The following is a 19,755-nucleotide window of genomic DNA, read 5'->3' on the forward strand; positions in this document are numbered from 1 at the left end:
CGTTTTGCGCCTGCCCCACCAGAGCAACCACCGTGGCTGAGCAGCAGCACAGCAGCTTGGCCACAGGCGATGCGCATTGTGCTCCTCCCGAGAGCCAGCCGTGCATGTGCCCTGTCGAGAGGCAAGAACCCCCAGAGATATGTGTGGGTGGTCATTTCTGACCATGCACAGTCATGCGCGAGTTATCCGTGCGGTCGGCAGAGTTTTTTGCGCCGTTCCACAGCCCGGTTGAAGAGCCAAGACAAGGACACACCTGAGGAAGGGGCTTCTCTACACAACAGGGACAGGTCTGCAGATGCTCCTCAGGATGAGAGCCACTCATCCCTCGTTTGGCAACGGCCACTTCTGCCCTCCTCGGGACAGCAGTGCATGCCACAGAAGGGCACTGCAGCGGAAGCCTCTCGTGGAAACTTGACAAGTCATGTACAACCCTGTCAGCAACACGCTAGCTACGCTCGCGTGATGTGCAAGGGTAACACTGAAGCACTCGCTCCCAACCAAGCAAGTTTCTACCATGAGGCCCAACCTGGCAGTTGCTGGTAGGCAAGCGCACCAGAACAGCGTTTGCGGCACTCCTGCCACTACGTTCAGGGTTTTCTTTTGTCAGGCCTTGTTTTTGGTGTACCTCAGTGAGCCCACGTGTAACACGAGCTCTGCACAAGCCACATCAGAAACGTGTTACACGGAACCAACGAGCTGCACAAAATCTCGTAGGCAAAAGCTACTAACAGCCTGCATCCACGTGTGCTGCACGGGCCCTATGCGTAGCTGGAGCTTCCGAGCCAGCGGTGCTCCTTGGGCCTCAGAGGGCGAAGGGCAGGTGCCGGTCGTACCTGGCCTCCACATCAGCGTCCGACAGGACCTCGACGGAGCTCGTGCTGCACGTCCGCTCGCCCATGCGCACACTGCTGGGCGAGGTGGTCAGGTCCCGGTCGCAGGAGGGCCGCGACGCACAATCCGTGCCGCCACTGGTGGGCGACGGGGCGGCGGCAGTTGCGGGGGGCGCAGCGATGCCCAGGGCCCCCCTGACCGACTCGGGCAGCTTGGTGGACCCCCGGAGCTGCTCCAGGATCGCCTCGGCCGTCGCCAGCGTGCTCTCCAGGTCGATCCGGTAGCACATGTCATTGACGTGCTGCAAGGCAGGCAGCGTCCTTCCTCACAGCTCGGCAGCACCAGTCTGCTCGCACGGTCTTTGCTTTCGCCCCTACCAACACGTGCCCGCTACGAGTGCCCCGACAGGCACGGAGGAAGAGCTACAGTGCTGCATGCACGTCTCTTCAGTGAACACCCTTGATGTTTTCTCCTGCATTCAAGCCAAGACCGACCAGCCTTCCCGTGTGGCATCCCCTCCATCAGTCCCTATTCTGGGTGCGCACCGACCATGCACACTTAGAGCAACGTACACGGCAGACGAGGTGCTGAATGCCGCTCGAGTGGCCTCCCCGAGAGGAGCAGCCTGCGGTCCCCACATGGCGCAGTGCGGCTGCACGACATTCCAGCCACCCCTGCAGGTCGTGCCCACTAGGCGTACACCCTAGCTACTCTCGGGACGGAATGGACTGCCCTGCTTGCACCCTGTTCCCAGTGTCGGGGAGTAGGCAGTGGTCTGCAAGGAACCCTTCTTTACAGCGAAACCGTGTGTGGCTACCCCGGCAAAGAAAAAGTGGCGCTCTCTAATTGCTCGCTCGTTCCAAAGTGGGGGTGCAAAGGGGGATAGGGAGGAAAAGTAAGGGTGCGTGTGCCATCAGAAAATGTGGGCATCCACTGCACGCTTTCAGCGCCAAAAACAAGCTACAGTAGAATATGGATACATCAAACTCTGCGGGAATCGCAAAATATTTCGATATATCAATCATTCAAAATATAAAATATGTCTGCCTGAAGCTGCTTTGATAACTCCGCAGATCACTGAGAGCTTTCCGAGATCGTGACAAGCGGTAGCTGACCGATTTGTTCCTCAAAGTATGGAAAATTCGAACCACAGCGCGACACCACCGCACTTTATTTAACATGGAAAAAGTCTGTGGCTTTTCTCTTGCTTCTTTTTCTGCGCCATAAAGTTCACCAAACTGTCTTCAAGCTCACAAACGCCAAAATCTGGCATTGTCCACTCTGCCACAACAGTGCAGATCGGACACTGACTCAAGCTCAGCTGGAGTAGGTGGTTGGGAACACTGTCAGGGCTGATGTCCGCCACAGCCTTCACATCATCGTCAGCACTTACGAACTCAAGTGCCATTCTGTCATTCCAAATGGCGCTGACAGCTCTCTAAATCCACCCTGAAGGCAATCAGCGCCCTCATCTTTGGCATCCTGGAGCTGCACAACCAAGCCGCCTTGCACACGACACGCTCCGGAACGGCCTGGCCGTGGCAACACCACCTTGTCTGGCCGTGGCTGTGCTGCCTTCACTTTTACGTCGGGTCTGATTCGCAGTACCAAAATGCTGCCTCAGCAACCTCAGCAACTGGCATATTTTCACCAGCCTGTGGTCATCGAATGATGTGCACTTTCGTCGCTAAATCCAATTTTTTCCTTTTTTTTTTTTTTTTTTTTTTTGTGAGCAAAGCTTTGAAACACACTTGCGCGTTCTGCGGACAAAACATGTGCAACTGCACCTCGGCCCCCCTGCGCGAGCCACCAGTAGTGGTAACCACTCAAGCGTGCAGAAAAAAAGGCCACAAACTGAGCTCTTCCGGTCGCTTTCCCCTCCCCCTTCATTGCCTTTCGAACGCATCACTCCCCGCGTTCTCGCTACCACGCGGCTTCCCCCCATGTAGCGCACGAGCAGGTGCTGAGGGCCATTGAAGCGACGTAGTACTGCCTCCTCCTGATCGAGTGTGGAAGTGCCCGCAAGAAATCATCATCGCCACCACCTCAACCCCATCAGGAAAAGCGCACTTGCAGGGGCACTTGCGATGCAGCGTTCGATATATCGAACGATTCGATATATCCGTGTTTGATATATCCGGTTTCGACTGTACCGTGTAACAAACTTCTGCTTCACTCCACACGCTGCGTGTTTTCTGCCTGTTTGCACCGGCATGTGCACGTTGCCTGTCGTGAAACTGTAGATGTGGTGCTTGCTACTGCAAAAGTGGCCGTCTGGCAGCTGCCTGGCCCAAGCCGAGCCATCACTCGACAAGCTTGGTGAAATTGCGTTCAACCAGGGCAGCTACTGTTTTATGCAAAACTCCTTCCTAAAGATGACTGCCATCAATGTTCGAGAAAAAGGCGATTCACTCGTACCTTTCGCCTACTGTCACCTCTGTGCCTTGTGCTACAACGCTTCGCTGGCAACCCACCTTCCGAGAGTGTCGCAATGACTGCTCTTCTTCTGTGCCAAGCTCACGTGTGCAGCGATTCATTGATGACCGGCCTGCCAATCCAAAACCCCGAGCTCTACTTGCGCCTCGAGATGCAGAGCCATGGCCGACCAGAGCTCCCGTCTTGGACAGCCTCCCTCGCACGCCCACGGTCCAGGGCCCTCTAGAACAGCCCTCGGACAGCACGTGCCCCCACCTTGAGGATCTCGTTGAGGCCGTAGTTGTTCTCCATGAGCAGCTCCTTCTCGTGGTCCAGGATGGCCACGCACAGCAGCAGGTGGAAGTTCTGGCACGGCAGGTCCGTCCACAGCACCTGCACACAGGGGGAGCAGCTCTGCCACGGCCCCTTTCCTTCAGCGTTGGACACAACAGAGCCCACTTCAGCCATGCTTTCTAGGCCTTCATTCAAGGACATCACATGACCATGTCTGAGACACAAAACTCCTCCTCAATGTTAGAGAGAAAAAAGTGTGGGTAAGACAAAAATGGGTTTAAAAGCAACCGTCCTGCTGCGTCACTGGGTATTTCAAGAGCACTTCGTGTAAATGTGAATCGAGCCAAAGGATTGTCATGGAGGACATTTAGGCTCTCAGATACCGTTCAGACCGGAATGTCTCCAGCTCCTCCTGGTGCCTTCATGTAACTCTTATAAAATTACAGTCGAATCCCGCTACAACGAAATTGACGGGACGTGCGAAAAATTTCGTTGAAGCGAAAATTCGTTGAGGCGAAATCTGCCGCAACACACCACGGAAAGGCCAGAGAAATAGCCCCGTATGCTTCCGCATCATTGGCAGCATAATACAATGTTTAGAAAAAGTAGTGACGCGCAATAACGTCATGTTTATTCGGATAACAAACATACCAATGGTTATCTGTTCTTTCACAGCACGCGAAGATGGCGTTGCGGAGTGGGGTGAAGAAATGCAGGCGCAAAACGTATTGCTGTACAACAAGGCGTGTCCACCGAGCTGATTACTTGCAGATAGCTGCTAGGCTGTCGGAAGCCCCCCTCTCACTTGTAGCAGGAGCAGTGCCGTTATCTTATCATCTGACACGGCGCGGCAGCTACTGACCTTGGCGGGTTAGACGCGCGCGCTTGCATTTAACACAACTGCGCGCTCATGACTAAGATAGGATGACTTGGCTTCAAGACCAAACACGCACACATGATTTTTGCTCTTGGCTATGAAGAATGGTAGAAGGAAAACGGCAAGGACAGCTGCTCACAACGCATACATGACGGCGCCGCGCCAGCAGCGAAGCAGCGGAGCACATTTGTGCGATTTCAACTGGATACGGATTGGCTGTAGCTCCGGCTTGGCGAACCGGGCCTGCGCCTCATGTAAAGACGGCCAGCCACATCGTTATCACCATCAAACAATGGCGTCCGCCTATGATTTTTTTTTTTATTTTTTTTTTGTGGCGGTGTGGCCGCATTGCGCACGTTTTCGGTGAAACTGAGCGTCCTGAATGTATAAAAAGTTACAGATAGCTGGCGCTATGCTTATTTTATTGTAAAATAATTGTTCAAACCCAGCCCAAATCATCGAAAATTTCGTTGAAGCGAAAGCAAGCCTGACAAATGGTTCGTTGTGGCGAGGATTTTGTTGCATGGACTTCTATGGCTGGCTGACGGGGAATTAGAAATATTTCGTTGAAGCGGAAATTTCGTTGAAGCGGCGTTCGTTGTAGCGGGGTTCGACTGTAACACTCAAAGCAGGACACCGAGCTAACATGAAAAGTTTTTTAACTCGTGCAACTGGTTTTTTAAGCTAAAATATTGTTGCCAGGTTTACTCGCATAATACCGTCTATCCCAGCAATGCAGAGAGCGAACATCTTGAAAATCATTCGGAATTTCTAAGGAAAAAAAGCAAAATCCTGCTGCATTACATTTAACCGTTTCTGGTCAGTTGTTGGGCCCTGCCCAAAAACACAACACGGCCGTACCAGCCGTTGTCGGGTTCCACCCGACTTCAGTGTTCAATGGTATTTAGCAGTTTTAGGGGCGAAGCTCGTCTTGCTCGGGGCAAGTCTCGTGCCGCGCTATCGCCGTGTCCACTAGCTCACGAGGCGACCGCTAGAGGCGCAGCTGTGCAATACAGTGTAGCCCGCTTATAACGTATGTCGCAAGAGCCGCGAAAATCCGCACTATAAGCGGTACCGCACTATAACCAAAACGTGCACGAATTCAACCAAATCGCCACGTACCTCTCAAGTCATCCTAAATTTTTTATCACCCAAACGCACAGCGCCTAAAAACGAAGGAAGGGTCTTTATTTCGTATTATTTTTTAACATCAGCCGCTGCTGCCGGGTCTCACACATTGCAAAAGAGCGGTCTTACAAACGGCGAGTGCGGCTTTAATTTCCGTTGTGTTTGTGTTTTGAAAGACCATGGCTGCGTTTTTTGCGTCTATGAAGATGCCGCAGGACATGATAAGAAAGGCCAGCGGGATTTTTTTTTACCCCACCTTGCATTCACGATGCCGAAGGCGGCTGCTTATCAGAGCAACGTACTGTTGCTGGAAATCTTCGCGCGGCTCGCTTGTTTGGGGAGAGCGGTGGCTTATCTGCACAACGTTCTAAAGCGTGAACCGCATGGAGCGATTTCTTGCGAAAACGTGCAGCGCACGCCGCAGGCGCGGTGACGCCGGCGCGGATACAACTGACATAATGTGTGCGGCGCGGTAAGAGGCGGCAACATGGCGTCGGCACTGGCCGTGAAGCGGTGCAGGCAGCTCCAGCGACCACATCCAACCGCTCACTGAAATGCCGCACGAGGCGCAAGCGAAGATGCTCATGCAAGAAAAGAGCTGATAATGTGACCGCAAAGTGGAATATAAACTGCCATCCATGCTGCTTGTGAAAGCGCCCATCAAAAAATACCGCGGCGGTAAGCCTAAACTAAAGTCCCTTCATCTGATCGAGGGACCTAAACACCTCTGGCGCGGCTAGCCGGCTCGGAGCGCGTCAAATCTCCCGCCATTAGGTGCGCGTCTTTCCATTGGTGCAAGTCGTCAGGCTCCTCCCACTGCCACGCGAAGAAGCCACCGCGAGCGCGAAATCGTAGACGCGAGCATGAAAAAAACGCACGCGCAACGCCGACGTGTACAATTCGTGTGCGAAAACGGGCCATGCGGTTCACGATTAATAGAAACAACTTGCCACGCGCGGACGGGGAGCCGGTCGCTATCTTCTGAGGTGCATCAAGCAAGGGCAGCTGTGGTTATCACGTACGCGCGAACTAAAGGGTGCCTATTTTTTGCTTCTGTGTCGAAGTTAGAGGAGAGCAAGGGGTGCGCGCTGCGTCAGATGGCCGATTTCATCATTTCTTTTTTTCTTTTGCTACCTTAAAACAATGCCCCAGCTGCGCCGGTCGATAAGCAGACCCGCCGAAAAACCGCACTATAAACGGTATTGTGCTTCGGCTAACCGCATCTTAAAGGAGCCATGAAGACAAAATACAAGTTGGGTTTATTAGAAAGACTGCCTAGGCCCGATAACAATGATGCCAATATCATCGCAATCTTTGAACAAATAACGGAGATATTAAAGAAAACGTGTGAAGCCAAGGCGACCCCCTAGCCAATTTCCCGCAACTTTTCTATGACGTCACGGAACCTTGTTTGTGCGATTGGCGGCCGCCTAATGACCTGTCGCGACGACAGATGACTGGACGTCTGTAATGGGGCCTCTAGTTCCATTTGACCGCATCACTTGAATGCTAACGTGCAGTTAACGCACTGAAAATTATGTTTTATTGTTGGTCCGTATGACGTCATTCTTGCTCATAACACGTCACTGTGGCGCAAAATCTGAAAGTTTTTAAATACTTCTTGCTTTTTTTCTGTTAAAAAAACATCTTTTGTGGCTCTAATGGAGCTGAGTGAGATACTGAATCCTAGTTCTTTCAAATTAAATGAAGTTGTATTTTCTCTTCATGGCTCCTTTAAGCAGTATGCTTATGCATTGAGTTCTATGGGAGGCAAACCGGTGGTCACGAAAACCCGCGTTATATCCGGTCCCGCACTATAAGCGGTTACGTTATAAATGGTCTACACTGTAGTTCATAGGTTGCCTGCTAGATGGCGCGCCACTGCTCAAGGCGGCACGACACAAGCTACTCATCATGAACACCTTGGAAGCGAAGGCAGCGGCGCAGAGAGCTCGCGACGCAGCTGCAATGCGGGCCCCCCGCCAAGACCCCGTGGTGAGAGCTCGCGAGGCCGAAGAAAGACGACTGCTGCAAGCCAGCACCAGCATCGATCCGGAGGCAGCGGCAACGGGGAGGGCTCGCGCAGCCGAAGCAAAGCGGGCTCGTCGACAAGCGGATCCCGAAGTGGGAGCCCGCGAAGCAGAGGCGGCACGCAAGCGGCGGCACGAGAACCTCGAATCGGAGCAGGCGCGGGATAATTGCATCGGTCGGTATGTAAATAATAAACATCGTGTACATAAGTGTACAGGCAATCACCCCCATAACAACGTGCCGAGTCTTTATATGATGCGTGGCCGAATGTTTCACGGTTTTACCGATAAGCATTGGAGCTTCGCCCCACTCATCATCATTCACTTCGTGGAGATGGTGGGATTTTTTTCTCACTGCGATGCGCTGGCATTTTTTGTATACATGATGCGCCATCTCTTGAGGGATAAGTGAACTTTGTTGAAGTTTACTTTTTGCATGAGGGTGCAGCGCAATGTTCATTACGAGCCTCCCGGATCCCAGAGCGTTTTCACGCGTGTGCTGTTCACTGAGAAGCATGGCCGTTTTCCTCATTGTGTGCGTTTAACCATGGTGCACTTAGAGAAAGCGATGATGACCTCATTGAGGTAGAGAATTACATGTCTCCATCAGATGTGCTGTTTGCAGCCATAGGAAAACAAAAGGAGGCAGGAGGGAAACTGTTTTTCTGCAAAACATGCAGTAAGAACACTGGCTGCCTGCACACAGGAAATAGCTTCGAGCTGTTTCCCATGCTGCGCAAATATCGGTAAAGCAGTTGCACGCAGAATGCAAGAGAAAAAAAATAAATATCCTGCAAATTTTTCTTGCACAGTTTGTGTTTTTCTTGGCGGCGGCAGAATTTTGCAAAATAGTTTCAGACCAGGACAGCCGGAAGGTGGGTAAAAGTTTCGGAACGGAAAGGGTTCAAACAGAATTAATGGGTGGCCATGCTTTCCTTGCAAGAGATCAGCTCAGGTTCCAAACATGTGAATGATAAACCTTTTCACTGCCACCAAAACTGTAGTGGAGCCCGGGGGTTTCCGAGCACCATCTCGTTTGGCAGGGATGAGGATGTGCGTAAAATGCCGGTGAAGAGGAGACGGCACGGATGCCAATTAAAAAGCTAGACACTGCGGAGGCCCTGGGCGAGAGCGGGCCGGCCAGGGAGACTCACCTCCCAGAGGCGCATGATCTCCTCGCACTTGAACTCGCGCTTGAACAGCACCAGGAGCCAGCGGAAGCAGAAGTACAGGTTGCCAGACTCGTGCTCCTCTGCGGAGGGGACAACCAGCCGAGGTTAGCGGGGGCTACTTGAAGAAAAAGCTCAGGCTGTGCTGCACTGCTCTTTAATTGTGAACGTAACCGACGGCACAGGCCTGGGAGGCGTAAGCAAGGCACAATTAAAATTGGTCTGTCGGAGGATAGTTTTCTCAGACAGCCTGGACACCGCTTGCCTCTTCAGATGGGATGATGATGATGATAACGCTGCAGTTATGCTTCTCCCCCGCCCTGGGGTGGCCATACGACATTGTAACCAGGTTTGAAGCACCCCTGCCAGCCTAGATCCTAGATCTGGCCCTGTCATTTCGTGCCACACAGTTTGCTGGCAATAGTGTGCCACCCACTGCCACAAGGGCACCCCAAAGGCGGCAAAATGTGGCCCTGTGCTGGCGGCACTTGGCAGTGCTCTGCACGGGCGACACTCCCACAGTGCACAGGAGACCCCCTGAGGCAGGCCTGCAGCGCAAGATGCCCACTGTGCTCACGCAGAAGCACGCCATGCCAGAAACTCGCAATGACCGCATGAGCAATTGTGTGCACACGCTCTACCCAACCTTTAACTCTTTCGTTGCCACGCCTATTCAAATCGATCACCGGTGATTGATGATTCAGGTGGCCTATTTCTGCAGCTGGATCTTCCTCCCAATCATCATGCACATGTTTGCAATTTCATTAGTGCACGAGCACTAGGTGCCCCAGCAAGTGAAAAACCTGGCACCCTGTGGTCAGCAAGTGGCCGCAGATTCTGCGGACCGACGTTGGACTCGACACTGTGCTCCAAGGCGTGACACGGTCAACCATTTCCCGCAGCCTGACGCTGCTTGGCACATCATTACAGCCAGCAATTAAGTAACCCAACGTTGTGGCTGAACATGGGCCTCACACTGCTCTTATGCATTCACCCAGTGGGACTGGCCAGCGACAATGAGGGCTGCTGTTGGAAGTGCACGGCCCATTCGCCAGTTCCCACTGGCTGCAGCAACGCCAGTTTTCACCCACCCTCCTGCTTGTGCCTTCAAGGCCCGTACGCAGACTTACGTGCCCCGAGGAATTTTCTCCCCACTGTTTCAGGCAGAAAAGCTCTCTTGGCCCTCAGAGGAATGGGCGGCCACGCGGCAGGAGACCAGGATGCAGCAGACCTTTGCCCCTTGGTGGCCGCTGCTTTGCTCCCTAACAGTGCACAGGGCTACTGCTTATCAACAGTGGCCCACTGCTTCCAGAGGAGGAGGAAGAACTCTCGTTACAGAGCATGGTGGCTCCCTCTTCACACGGGTCCAAGGCAGGGCTGGACAGCACCGCCTCTCATCGCTCATTAGGGGAGGAAAGCTGGTGGCTGTTTATGGCCGAAATCGCACTCGCAAGGCTAGGGCGGCTAGCAGGACCTGAAGCGTCCGACGCGAATGCTCAGACAAAAGGGCGCGTCACCTGGCTCTTTTTCCACCTGCAAGCCGCACGCACCACGGGATTCCTCCCCTTGTTTTGTTTGCCGCCCCTGAACGACGTGCCAGTTGGTCTGCTCATCCCAGGAAAGCGTACCAGAACCGGCACTGTGCTTCGGGTGAGCGCATCCTAAGCACGGTGCCCATCGGTTGTAGGAAGCAGCCCCCTTCACTGGTTTGCACACATGCCGCCCCACTGCTCAGAGCGCGACATGCCTTGCTGCAGGGCCACCCAGCGGCCAAGCACAGTGCGGCACACTGTCCCCAGGGTGGCCTGCGGGGCAGCCCCCACTCGCTGCTGACACGGCCTCCCGGAAGACGGGGCCCACCGAGAAGGGGCCCTCCTTCCAGGCCGGCAGGGAACCAAGAGCGGCCCCCCAGTGCCCTCCCAGCACAGGTGCAGCTCCGGCGAGCAAGTGAGGGGCAGTGGCTGGGCGAGTGCCCCACGACGTACCCAGATAGATGGCCAGCTTGGGGACGGCCACGGCCAGGATGTCGTACAGCTGGGCCAGCTGCTTCTTCATCCCGCTCTGGTCCAGGTCGAAGTTGGACATCTGCGTGGCACCAGGCGCTGGCACACTGCGCACACTCCCCCGCCCAAGCTGCAATCCCTCCTGCAGTTTCAGGCAACTCCCCGCCCAGTTCCAAGGCTCAGTACACAAATGATGCAGTGGCGAAGAGCAAACGTGGGCACCCGAAATGACCCCTCAGCAGCACTTTTTTCTCTCTCGATGCATAAACTCAACCGTGCCGCTACACTCAAGTCCCTTACAGCTGACAGACAATCAAGAAAGCGCACTTAGACTCTCAAAGGTGCACCATTCCGCAGACTCAGCCGGGCACTCACCACTCTCCTGACAAAGCCCACGAAGCACCAGAAGGCGTCCTCCTCGCTGTCCATCACCATCAGGATGGGCGACAGCAGGTCACTCATGCCCTGCACATAGCCTGGGGGCAGGGGAGGGATATCCGCGTCACTTGAAAGGCACACAGCAAGGAAAATGCCCATCTGTCTCCTCTACTTGCATCCACTGAATCCTTTGCCCCGAGATCCCAGCAGGGCTTGGAAAGTGCACACCTCCACATACGCTTCATTCCCACAGTTCTATCTAAACACTCCAAGTACAGTAACGGCGAAGATGCAAACCAGGTGCTTTGAGCCGCATTCGCACTGTTTTGAGACAGACCCCGAGCCCCACTGCACTGGGCGGGCACTTGAGGCCCCCCACGAGTGCGTCTCCCTCTCTCCACCACAGGAGGCACTCACCCAGGTCGAAGTTGTACATGACGTAGGTCATGAGGATGTCGTTGAGCATCTCCACCTTGGCATTGTTGGCCCCCTGGTAGAAGGCGTGGGTGCGGTCCGTGCGGCTCACGTCCTTCTCTGCAAGGGGGGGGGGGAGAGTAGTGAGCAGGGCTGCCCCCATCCCCCCCCCAGGGACGGCAACAGCAGGAGGAGGCACACAACACACGGCGCTCACCGACAAGGTTCTTGCGCTCCCGGAAGTCGGCAAACCGAGACTCCTGGTCCGCGCTCACCGACTTCCATTGAAGCTTCATCCGGTAGTAGTACTCCCTGCACCACGGGTGGAGAGAGGACACACGGGATGTCTTCAGTGGCAGGTGACCATGGGCAAGAACCATGGGCAGACAGGGCTACGTCCTTTGATATGACCATAGTGCATCAGAGCCCAAGGACAGCAGTAGGATCCGTTTAGCAATAACAATTTTCCATGAGGAACTCCTTTGGTGAGCACTGCCCTTGGCGACTGCTGCTACTCACAGGTCACTTCTGCAACTTCTGTACTCTGCAATCCCTCTCCACCTATCGCCGTAAACAGTCGCATTTCTCAATTTTATGCAACAAAGTGACACGCTCTTGATAAAGCACCCGGGTTCAAAACCCACTAATTAAAACAACTGCAGCTGCTACAACGGGAGTTCAGCAATGCCATGCATTTTTTTCTTTTTTCATCTCAAAAGGAGCCGGGCTCTCCGCTGGCTCACTCGCCACACAAGACCTTCTGGTACACTGCAATATGGCGGCCATTTTAGAGTTGCTGCCACCGAACAGCAGCGGACTAACAGCTGCCCAACAGCGTCAGCAGCTGAGCAATGCCCCCGCCAGCTGGCTGGCACTAGGCGTGTGTGCACGCCCTCGCCGGCCCTGGCTAAGACTGACCACACGACAGGGTCCCCAGCAGCCGGCTGCCCACAAAGCAGTGCGGCCCCTCACAGACCGCAGCGGCTTCAGCAACCGACAGCCAAAGCGCTTCCCCGACTGCCCCAGGACTTGAGCACGCATGTCAATTGAACACCCCGGAGGCCCGCACAGATGTGTGGCGGCAGGGCACTGACTTGAGCGTCTTGCGCTGTGCCTCCCGCTCCTTGTAGGTCGAGTCGAAGCTGTAGTAGCCCAGCAGGAAGGCCCACACCTCCCGCCTCAGCTCGTCAGCGATGCCCTGCGACCACAAAGGGAGGCTTTGCAGGAGGCAGAACAACATCCACGTGCTCCACCACACCGTGCCAATTGCCAAAGACACAACATCTGCGCATGTTCCTGCAAAGTGTCACCAGCCTAATTAAGCACGCCATTGGTGCGAGGATGCCACATAGCATCTGTCTATCACTAGTGAGCTTGAACGTGGTACTAGCGTCATCAGGGCAGTTCCCACCCCCAGGGTATGTGGCAGGAGAACACAGGGCACAGCTCGGGGAGATGCAGCACAATCCCCTCCCAGGCAGCCACACAGCCCTCCTCTTCTGCTCCTCCAATGCATCGCCTCCACGTCACCCCCTCGCATGCTAGTGGCGTGACCGCAAAGCTCTACATGCAGGGGCTAAGCACAGCACAGGCATCCTAACAAGGGCACAACAGGTTCCTGCAGGCTAGTACTACTGCACTACCAAACTTTGGGACATGCGTTCATCCCTCCAGCTGCGCACACCGCCTGCACACATTTTGCTGCCTCTTTTACTGTCTTTTGCTAAAAACCAAATGCCACATTTTCACCACCCTTCTTCTGCGAGGCCAGCTGCACTACCTTACCGTAATCATGCCAGTGCAAGCAACTGCTCCATGAGAAACACACCTGCTAAGAAAAAACAGCAGCGGCCGTGCACCAGCAGTGAACAGTGAAAGCAGCGTGCACGCATATACAGCAGACTCCTCAGAGCCTGGGAAAGAACGAGTCAAGCTGCCCAGACAATGCTTAACCCCCCCCCCTTCCCCAGCACCCTAAACAATGGTGCGCACTGCTGGCTGCCAAACATGGCCGACTTCGAGCATCACCACACATGAAATTGGCCGTGTGTGTGGATGCAAACAAGCTTCTGCTCACCACGCATGGCTGGTGGAGCTAATCCCAATGCACTCTCTCTCTACATGCACAAGTGAGAGGGAACAAAGGAGAGCAGCAGCCTCCCAATTTTCTGTGTGTTTGTATGCGATGTGGGGACCAAATGCGTCTTCATGCCAGCCGCACAGCGCCATTAGGCAGGCTGCGCGGCACCGCCAATGCGCGGATGCCGCCTCAGAAACCGAGCGTGCGCAAGCGCGCGTGGCACGTTGCTCCCCACGACGGGGGTGCGGCGCCTTCAGGGCTGGCTGCCCAGTGCGCCAACATGGGGAAGCCACCTCGGCAGCAAAGCTGCGCGAGCGTGCGCACCCTCACACAGGCACAGCACGCACTTCCTCGTCTGTGATATCGGCTCACAAAGCGCCAGCCCTCTAGTGGCCGGCACCCTCCTCCCCCTCTGGAATCCCTTCTCGTCAACAGGACTGCTCTGCTGAGGGCTTTTCCTACGAAGTTGGGAACCGTGCAGGTCGGACAAAGGAGCTGGCTGCCACAGATAGCTTACCGAACTCGTGGGGTCTCCATCCCCGGCCCAAGCTCGGGACAGCCTGTCCAGTGCATGTTCCACATTATGACCGAGCAAGAAAGCCTGGCCTGTCAGCATCACCTGGCTCCGAGAGCATCATTGGCACCTCCCGGAGAGTCGAGCAAACCCTCGGCAGCGTCCTCGCAACGCTGCGGTGGGGACTGCGGCTTTGATTCTCGTGTTCCAGCTTGCCAGCCGGGCAATATGGTCCGTTCGCAGCCGTGACTCCCCACCTTCTGGTGCCCGACCGGGGGCCCTGAGACTGAGAGCCTCAAGCTCTGCCACCTCAGCTAGCCGGGCGATGCTCACCCCCCCCCCCCCCATTCCGGTGCCCAACGGCCTCCAAGCCCACAGTGATGACTACAACTTGCTGATTCCAACAGCGGAGTGAGCATGGCCGCTGTTGCAACCAGAGGCGGTGTTTTTCCTCGCAAAGCAGCTGCACGTTGCCAGCACCTGAGCTCTGCACACTCGACCTGCAGTTGCACCGCTCTCCATCTTCTTGCCACTGTGTCCCGGGTGGGCGTGCTCCCACTGGCACTCTGCCGCACGCCTGTTTCCCTGATCATGCCAGCAGCTGTGGGCCAGGTGACTGGGGCATTTCTTTCCAGACCACCGGTTGGTATGCTCGTGTGGACCCCGGTTTGCATCCTGCCCAGTGAGCATAGGCTAATGCCACATGGTCTGGCTGTTTTCCAGCCACGGTCCAGCTGCTTCTCTCGTGTCCGCATCCCATCGGCGTCCCCGGTCTCGAGGACTTCTTCCGTCCCCCCCCCCCCCCACTTGAGTGCAGGTGGAATCAAAAGGCCCAACACCTATTGTTGCTTTTTAACAGTGCAGCTGTTGTACAAGCCGCAAGTTTGCCCCTGCAGAAAAAAATACCAAGAATGCGAAGCACTCGTGATTGCGTGCCTCGCAGTGGCTTTAGCAAAACAAAAAAAGGAGAGAGAAAACTCCAGTGCCAATTAATGCTAAAGGTCAGAAGACACCTTGCTCGGGAGAGGTCACCGTGTCCGCCGCATTCTCTAGAAGCCATTATGGATACTTGGAGACATGGCTACGAGTGTGCCACCACTCCTTACCGAGACAACTTGCAGCTCCTGCCACCACTGCCTCGAGTCGATGACGAACAGCTGGTGGAAGTGCGCAATGCTGAGGATGGCTTCACATCCACCACTAGCCGTGAAGACGACGACGACTTCTTCGATGCATACGACGACAATTACTAGCACCGCAACTATGCAGGTAAACAATGCTACTATGTGTCCGGCAATGCTCACCTACAAGAACAGATTTAGCCAGAAATGGCTAAAATGTGACTACTTGTTAATGCCTACTCCAAAGAGCTCAACCTAGACAATTGAAATTTCAGGAGTACATTCTCATCATGATGCAAGAGCTAAATAAAAGTCAATTTTTTTATATGAGCCACCTAAAAGAGTGAAAAAGGCAGAAATGTTCCGAAATTCAAAATCAGCCACCTAGAAGATTTAAAAAAGGAAAAAATTTTTTGCAAATTTATTACCTTGCAGGCTTGTTCAGACATCAAATTGATTCTTGCTCACATATGATATGCTTAACAATGTGCAAAAAGTAATTTCAGCATTGCCCCCGTAACACCTAACAGGACGAATGTGGACTGGGGTGCCAATTATGTCTTCTTATGCATTCCTCAACACAGTGTTACCCCAGTTGATACATTAACACTTTGGGACATTACTACTGGCTGTGTTGCTGTATAAATGAAACCTGCAAACAACCAGGGATGTCTCATTGACCTTCAGTGTAAAGGAGGGAACATAGGCACGTTTATCAGAAGTAAAAGCTTCTTTTGCACTTTCCAAATGCACTTAATACGTGAGAGGCTGGACATAAAAGAAACTCAATTTACAAATTAACTCAATATTGGATGCATCAAACATGCCGAGGACTGACTAGAGAAGTAGTTCGATACAACCATCACCTGGCACACAGTACGCACAATGCATTCAAAATGTTTTCAGAAAGGTCGCGGGTTCGATTCGAGGCTGCGGCGGGCGCTTTTCTGCTGGAGGCGAAAAGCAAAAACGCCCGTGTGTACGAGACTTCAGCGCACGTTAAGCATCCCCAGGTGGTCAAAATTAATTCGGAGCCCTCCACTACGGTGCGCCTCATTGCCTGCGTTGCATCGGCGCGCTAAGCCCTACAATCAATCAAAAATTTTTTCAGAGCAATGTTGGGACGTCAATATGAGCAACAATTTCCCATATCTGAGCCCAATGTACCCAGGCTCAGCTGCACCCAAACAGTGCTACAACAGTTCAGCGTTGAACCCACCCTAGAAATCTTGGTCCCTAACAGCGACACGCATTACGAAAGAATCTTTGCAAGGCACCCTGCCCACCAGCTGCCTTTGCCAGAACTTGAATTTTCTCACAAGACGAATGACACAGGGACAAGCGCTATAGAGGGGCATAGGGACATAGCGCTTGTCCCTGTGTCATTCGTCTTGTGTCTAAATTTGTTGCGCTTTAAATTTTCACTATGGAGTACCAACTAGCTCGAACCCTCACGTTGTTGAATTTTCTGGATGTTTTCAAATCACCCACCCATGCCAGGCTGGCTGTTCCCCTGCACGCAGCCATACTCTCCTTCGCCTCGCCAGGCTTTCCCAGACAGCCCCGCAAGCAATGCAGGTGGCCCCAATTGAAAGCAGCCCCGTTCTTTCACATTCTCAGAAGAGATTCTTGGGCCAGTTGCCCCGGTCCAGGCTTGATTGGTTGATTGATGGGGAGGTTTAACGTGCTGACGCTACGCACATGCAGTGAGGTGAGCCGTAGTGGAGGGCTCGGGATTAGTTTCGACCACCTATCTCGCACACACAGGGAGCGTTTCCGCTTTTCGCCTCCATCAGAACAGTGGCCGAGAATCGAGCCCGCAATGCCCTCGCGCTCAGCAGCAGGCCAACTTGGCCTGGGCCACCAAGCCTCACCCCTCGGAAGATGCGCTGCCGGATGGCGTCCGGGTGGAGGATGCGCCCCTCGGCGTCGTGCGCCCGGGCCCACTCCTCGTGGCTTAGGGGGCTGCCCCGCTTCACCTCGGTGCGCCTGGGCAGCGTCTGCACGCACCGCAGCGGGACACCACTGTAGGGCACAGCTGCACTTCCTGCAATGCTTCCTTCTGGCACCCCTCCCCTCCTCTGGTGCAAACAGTGCCTGCGTAGAAGCTGCCGTTTCAACACGGGCACCGGAAGAATCCTAGGGGCTCCACCTGCGTGATGGGCGCTGCATAGCCTAAGAAACTTCATGCCACATTGGGCAACTGTGCGGAGCTTCAATTCAGTCTCGCACTCACTGCCAATGCCCCGAGAAACAATCCAGCATTTGTTTTTCACATATAGTCTACGCTCGTTACCGCGGATCCGGCAACAAAGGACTTCTGGTTACTACAGACCATTTCTGTCGGTTTGTTTGGTCCCCATGCATTTTAAGTGGAATCCACTCCGCTCATAATAGACCCAGCTATACCAGGCTGTCGGCTACAACAGACTAAATTCTAGGTGAAAAATCGTTTTCACTAAATGTTAATACAGTTAAACCTCGATGTAGCGAACTTCAATGTAACGAAACGCAGAGCTGACTGCGGAGCGCGGATGCTCAAGATCCCCAAGCAGACCTGGCCATCACGGAGTCGCCAATAAAAAGGTGGGCCGGGCCGTGGGAACTCCCATCGCTCAAACTCCTCTCTCCCTTTCCCAAAACGCCACTAATACCACATCGCAAAAAGAGAGCACGCTAGTTACAGAATTAAAGAAAGTGATAGAAAAACAGAGCGAACAGATTACAGAACTAATGAAGAAATTAGAACAAGCTCTGAGCAATGGCAGCAAGGTTAGGCACAACAGTAATGAACTTAAAGTACAGAAAACACGACAATTAAAAACCCGCGTAAGCTTCCAAGGAGAAGGTCGCCATCTGTGCAGCCTGCGATGGCGACGCTAACCTCGGAGGCACAAGCAATGGAGGCAGATGAACCACCGCAGCACCAAAGCAACAAAGCTGAGAAGCAAGAACAACAGCTAACACCGGGAGAGCCGGCCATTCTGGCGGCCCTGGGCCAATTAGAAGGAAGAATGACCACGCTCGAGGAAAGAATGACTGCAATAAAAGTCAAGCATGACCGCCTCGCGACCAGGATCAATGCCCTCGAGGCCAAGCAGAAGTATGGTATCCTCAAGAGGGAACGTGCAGAAAGGCTGAAAGGTGCGATTGCCAAGAGAAGGGGACATCTAGTTACCAACCAAAACGATGAAGCTGAAACAACACAGTAACGCCACACGGAAAATAAACAGTGAAATGACCACGATATATCAATGGAATTGCCGTAGTATAAGAGACAAAGAAATGGAACTAATTCTACACATTAAATCTCAAGATAGCAACCAACAACCGCTGGTAATAGCCCTGCAGGAAACTAGAATCAAGCCACGCATGCCCGGTTACATCTCCTATACCGACCCCACCGAGAAAGGCACCGGTGGCCGCGACACAGCACGTCACCGCGCAGCACGGGTGCGATCACACGCTGGTGGAATTACATGCCAGGGACATCGGCCACTCGAAGAACATCTTCATATTAAACATTTACTACAGACCGGGATCAAGACACCAGTACCACTTCGATGCCGTAATCAAGGATGGGATGAGACTAGCCAATGGCCGCACGCTCCTGGTTATGGGCGACTTTAATGCACCTCACCCCACATGGGGCTACAAGATCACCTCCAAAAGAGGAAAGGCATTGGTCCAAGTCATGGGGAAATATGAATTGAATCTCATCAATGACACTGGAGTCCCCACGAGGGCAGGCAACAGCGTAACGAGCGACACCACCCCGGACCTCACCTGGTCCTCCGGGCCCCTGGAAACAGACTGGAAATGCGAAGACGCGGATCTCGGGTCTGACCATAAGGTAATCCGGATCAGCGTCCTCGGACCCCAGTACCGGACGGTTCTTGGCAAAACCAGAATAACGGACTGGGACAAGATGAGGAAACACACACAGGAAAGGAACGAAGAGGAAGCGAACGAGGCCATCGATTGATTGATTGATTGTAAGGTTTAACGCGCCGACGCAACGCAGGCGATGAGGCGCGCCAAAGTGGAGGGCTCCGGATTAATTTTGACCACCTGGGGATCTTTATCGTGCGCCGAAATCTCGTACACACGGGCGTTTTTTCTTTTCGCCTCCATCAGAAAAGCGACCGCCGCGGCCGGGAATCGAACCCGCGACCTCGTGCTCAGCAGCGCAATGCCTTGGCCACTGAGCCACCGCGGCGGGTGAACGAGGCCATCGAAACCCCGAAAGAATCGTACGAGGAGTGGGCCCAGTGACAACAGAAAACGCTTAAGAAGTACACCCAGGAAATCAACACCACAGTTGACACACCGTTCGTGGACGCAAGACTCTCCAACCTGTGGGTGCCCCGGCACTCCCTTACCCGCAGGTGGAAAAGACAACGGAAAAACAGAAAGCTGGCGCGCAGGATCGCCCTACTAAACAGAGAAACTGCACAGTACGCAACCAAACTGTGTCGAGAAAATTGGCACAAAATGTGCG

General features: G+C 53.9%; 1 protein-coding gene across 5 annotated transcripts in view; it reads right to left on the reverse strand.

Moving 5' to 3' along the window:
• The window catches only part of Tbc1d15-17 (TBC1 domain family member 15/17), a 65,350-nt gene that overhangs the window by 5,097 nt on the left and 40,498 nt on the right, over window positions 1–19,755 (reverse strand). For 2 of the 5 annotated variants that reach the window (XR_013316949.1, XR_013316950.1), the window contains exons 7-15: window positions 17,129–17,254; window positions 12,634–12,737; window positions 11,757–11,851; window positions 11,543–11,659; window positions 11,123–11,223; window positions 10,730–10,829; window positions 8,730–8,827; window positions 3,523–3,639; window positions 730–1,132 (exon numbers count right to left, since the gene is read on the reverse strand). Coding sequence is in view for 2 of the 5 variants with exons in the window: in XM_077673759.1 (XP_077529885.1) it covers window positions 834–1,132; window positions 3,523–3,639; window positions 8,730–8,827; window positions 10,730–10,829; window positions 11,123–11,223; window positions 11,543–11,659; window positions 11,757–11,851; window positions 12,634–12,737; window positions 17,129–17,254 (1,157 nt within the window). In the remaining 3 variants the exon portion in view is untranslated. The remainder of the gene's footprint in view (window positions 1–729; window positions 1,133–3,522; window positions 3,640–8,729; window positions 8,828–10,729; window positions 10,830–11,122; window positions 11,224–11,542; window positions 11,660–11,756; window positions 11,852–12,633; window positions 12,738–17,128; window positions 17,255–19,755) is intronic. The other 3 variants (XM_077673759.1, XR_013316951.1, XM_077673760.1) reach the window with 3 other exon arrangements.

This window comes from Haemaphysalis longicornis, unplaced genomic scaffold, assembly GCF_048455015.1.
Source record: "Haemaphysalis longicornis isolate Haplotype H1 unplaced genomic scaffold, Haemaphysalis longicornis Haplotype H1 scaffold_6, whole genome shotgun sequence".
Taxonomy (NCBI): domain Eukaryota; kingdom Metazoa; phylum Arthropoda; class Arachnida; order Ixodida; family Ixodidae; genus Haemaphysalis; species Haemaphysalis longicornis.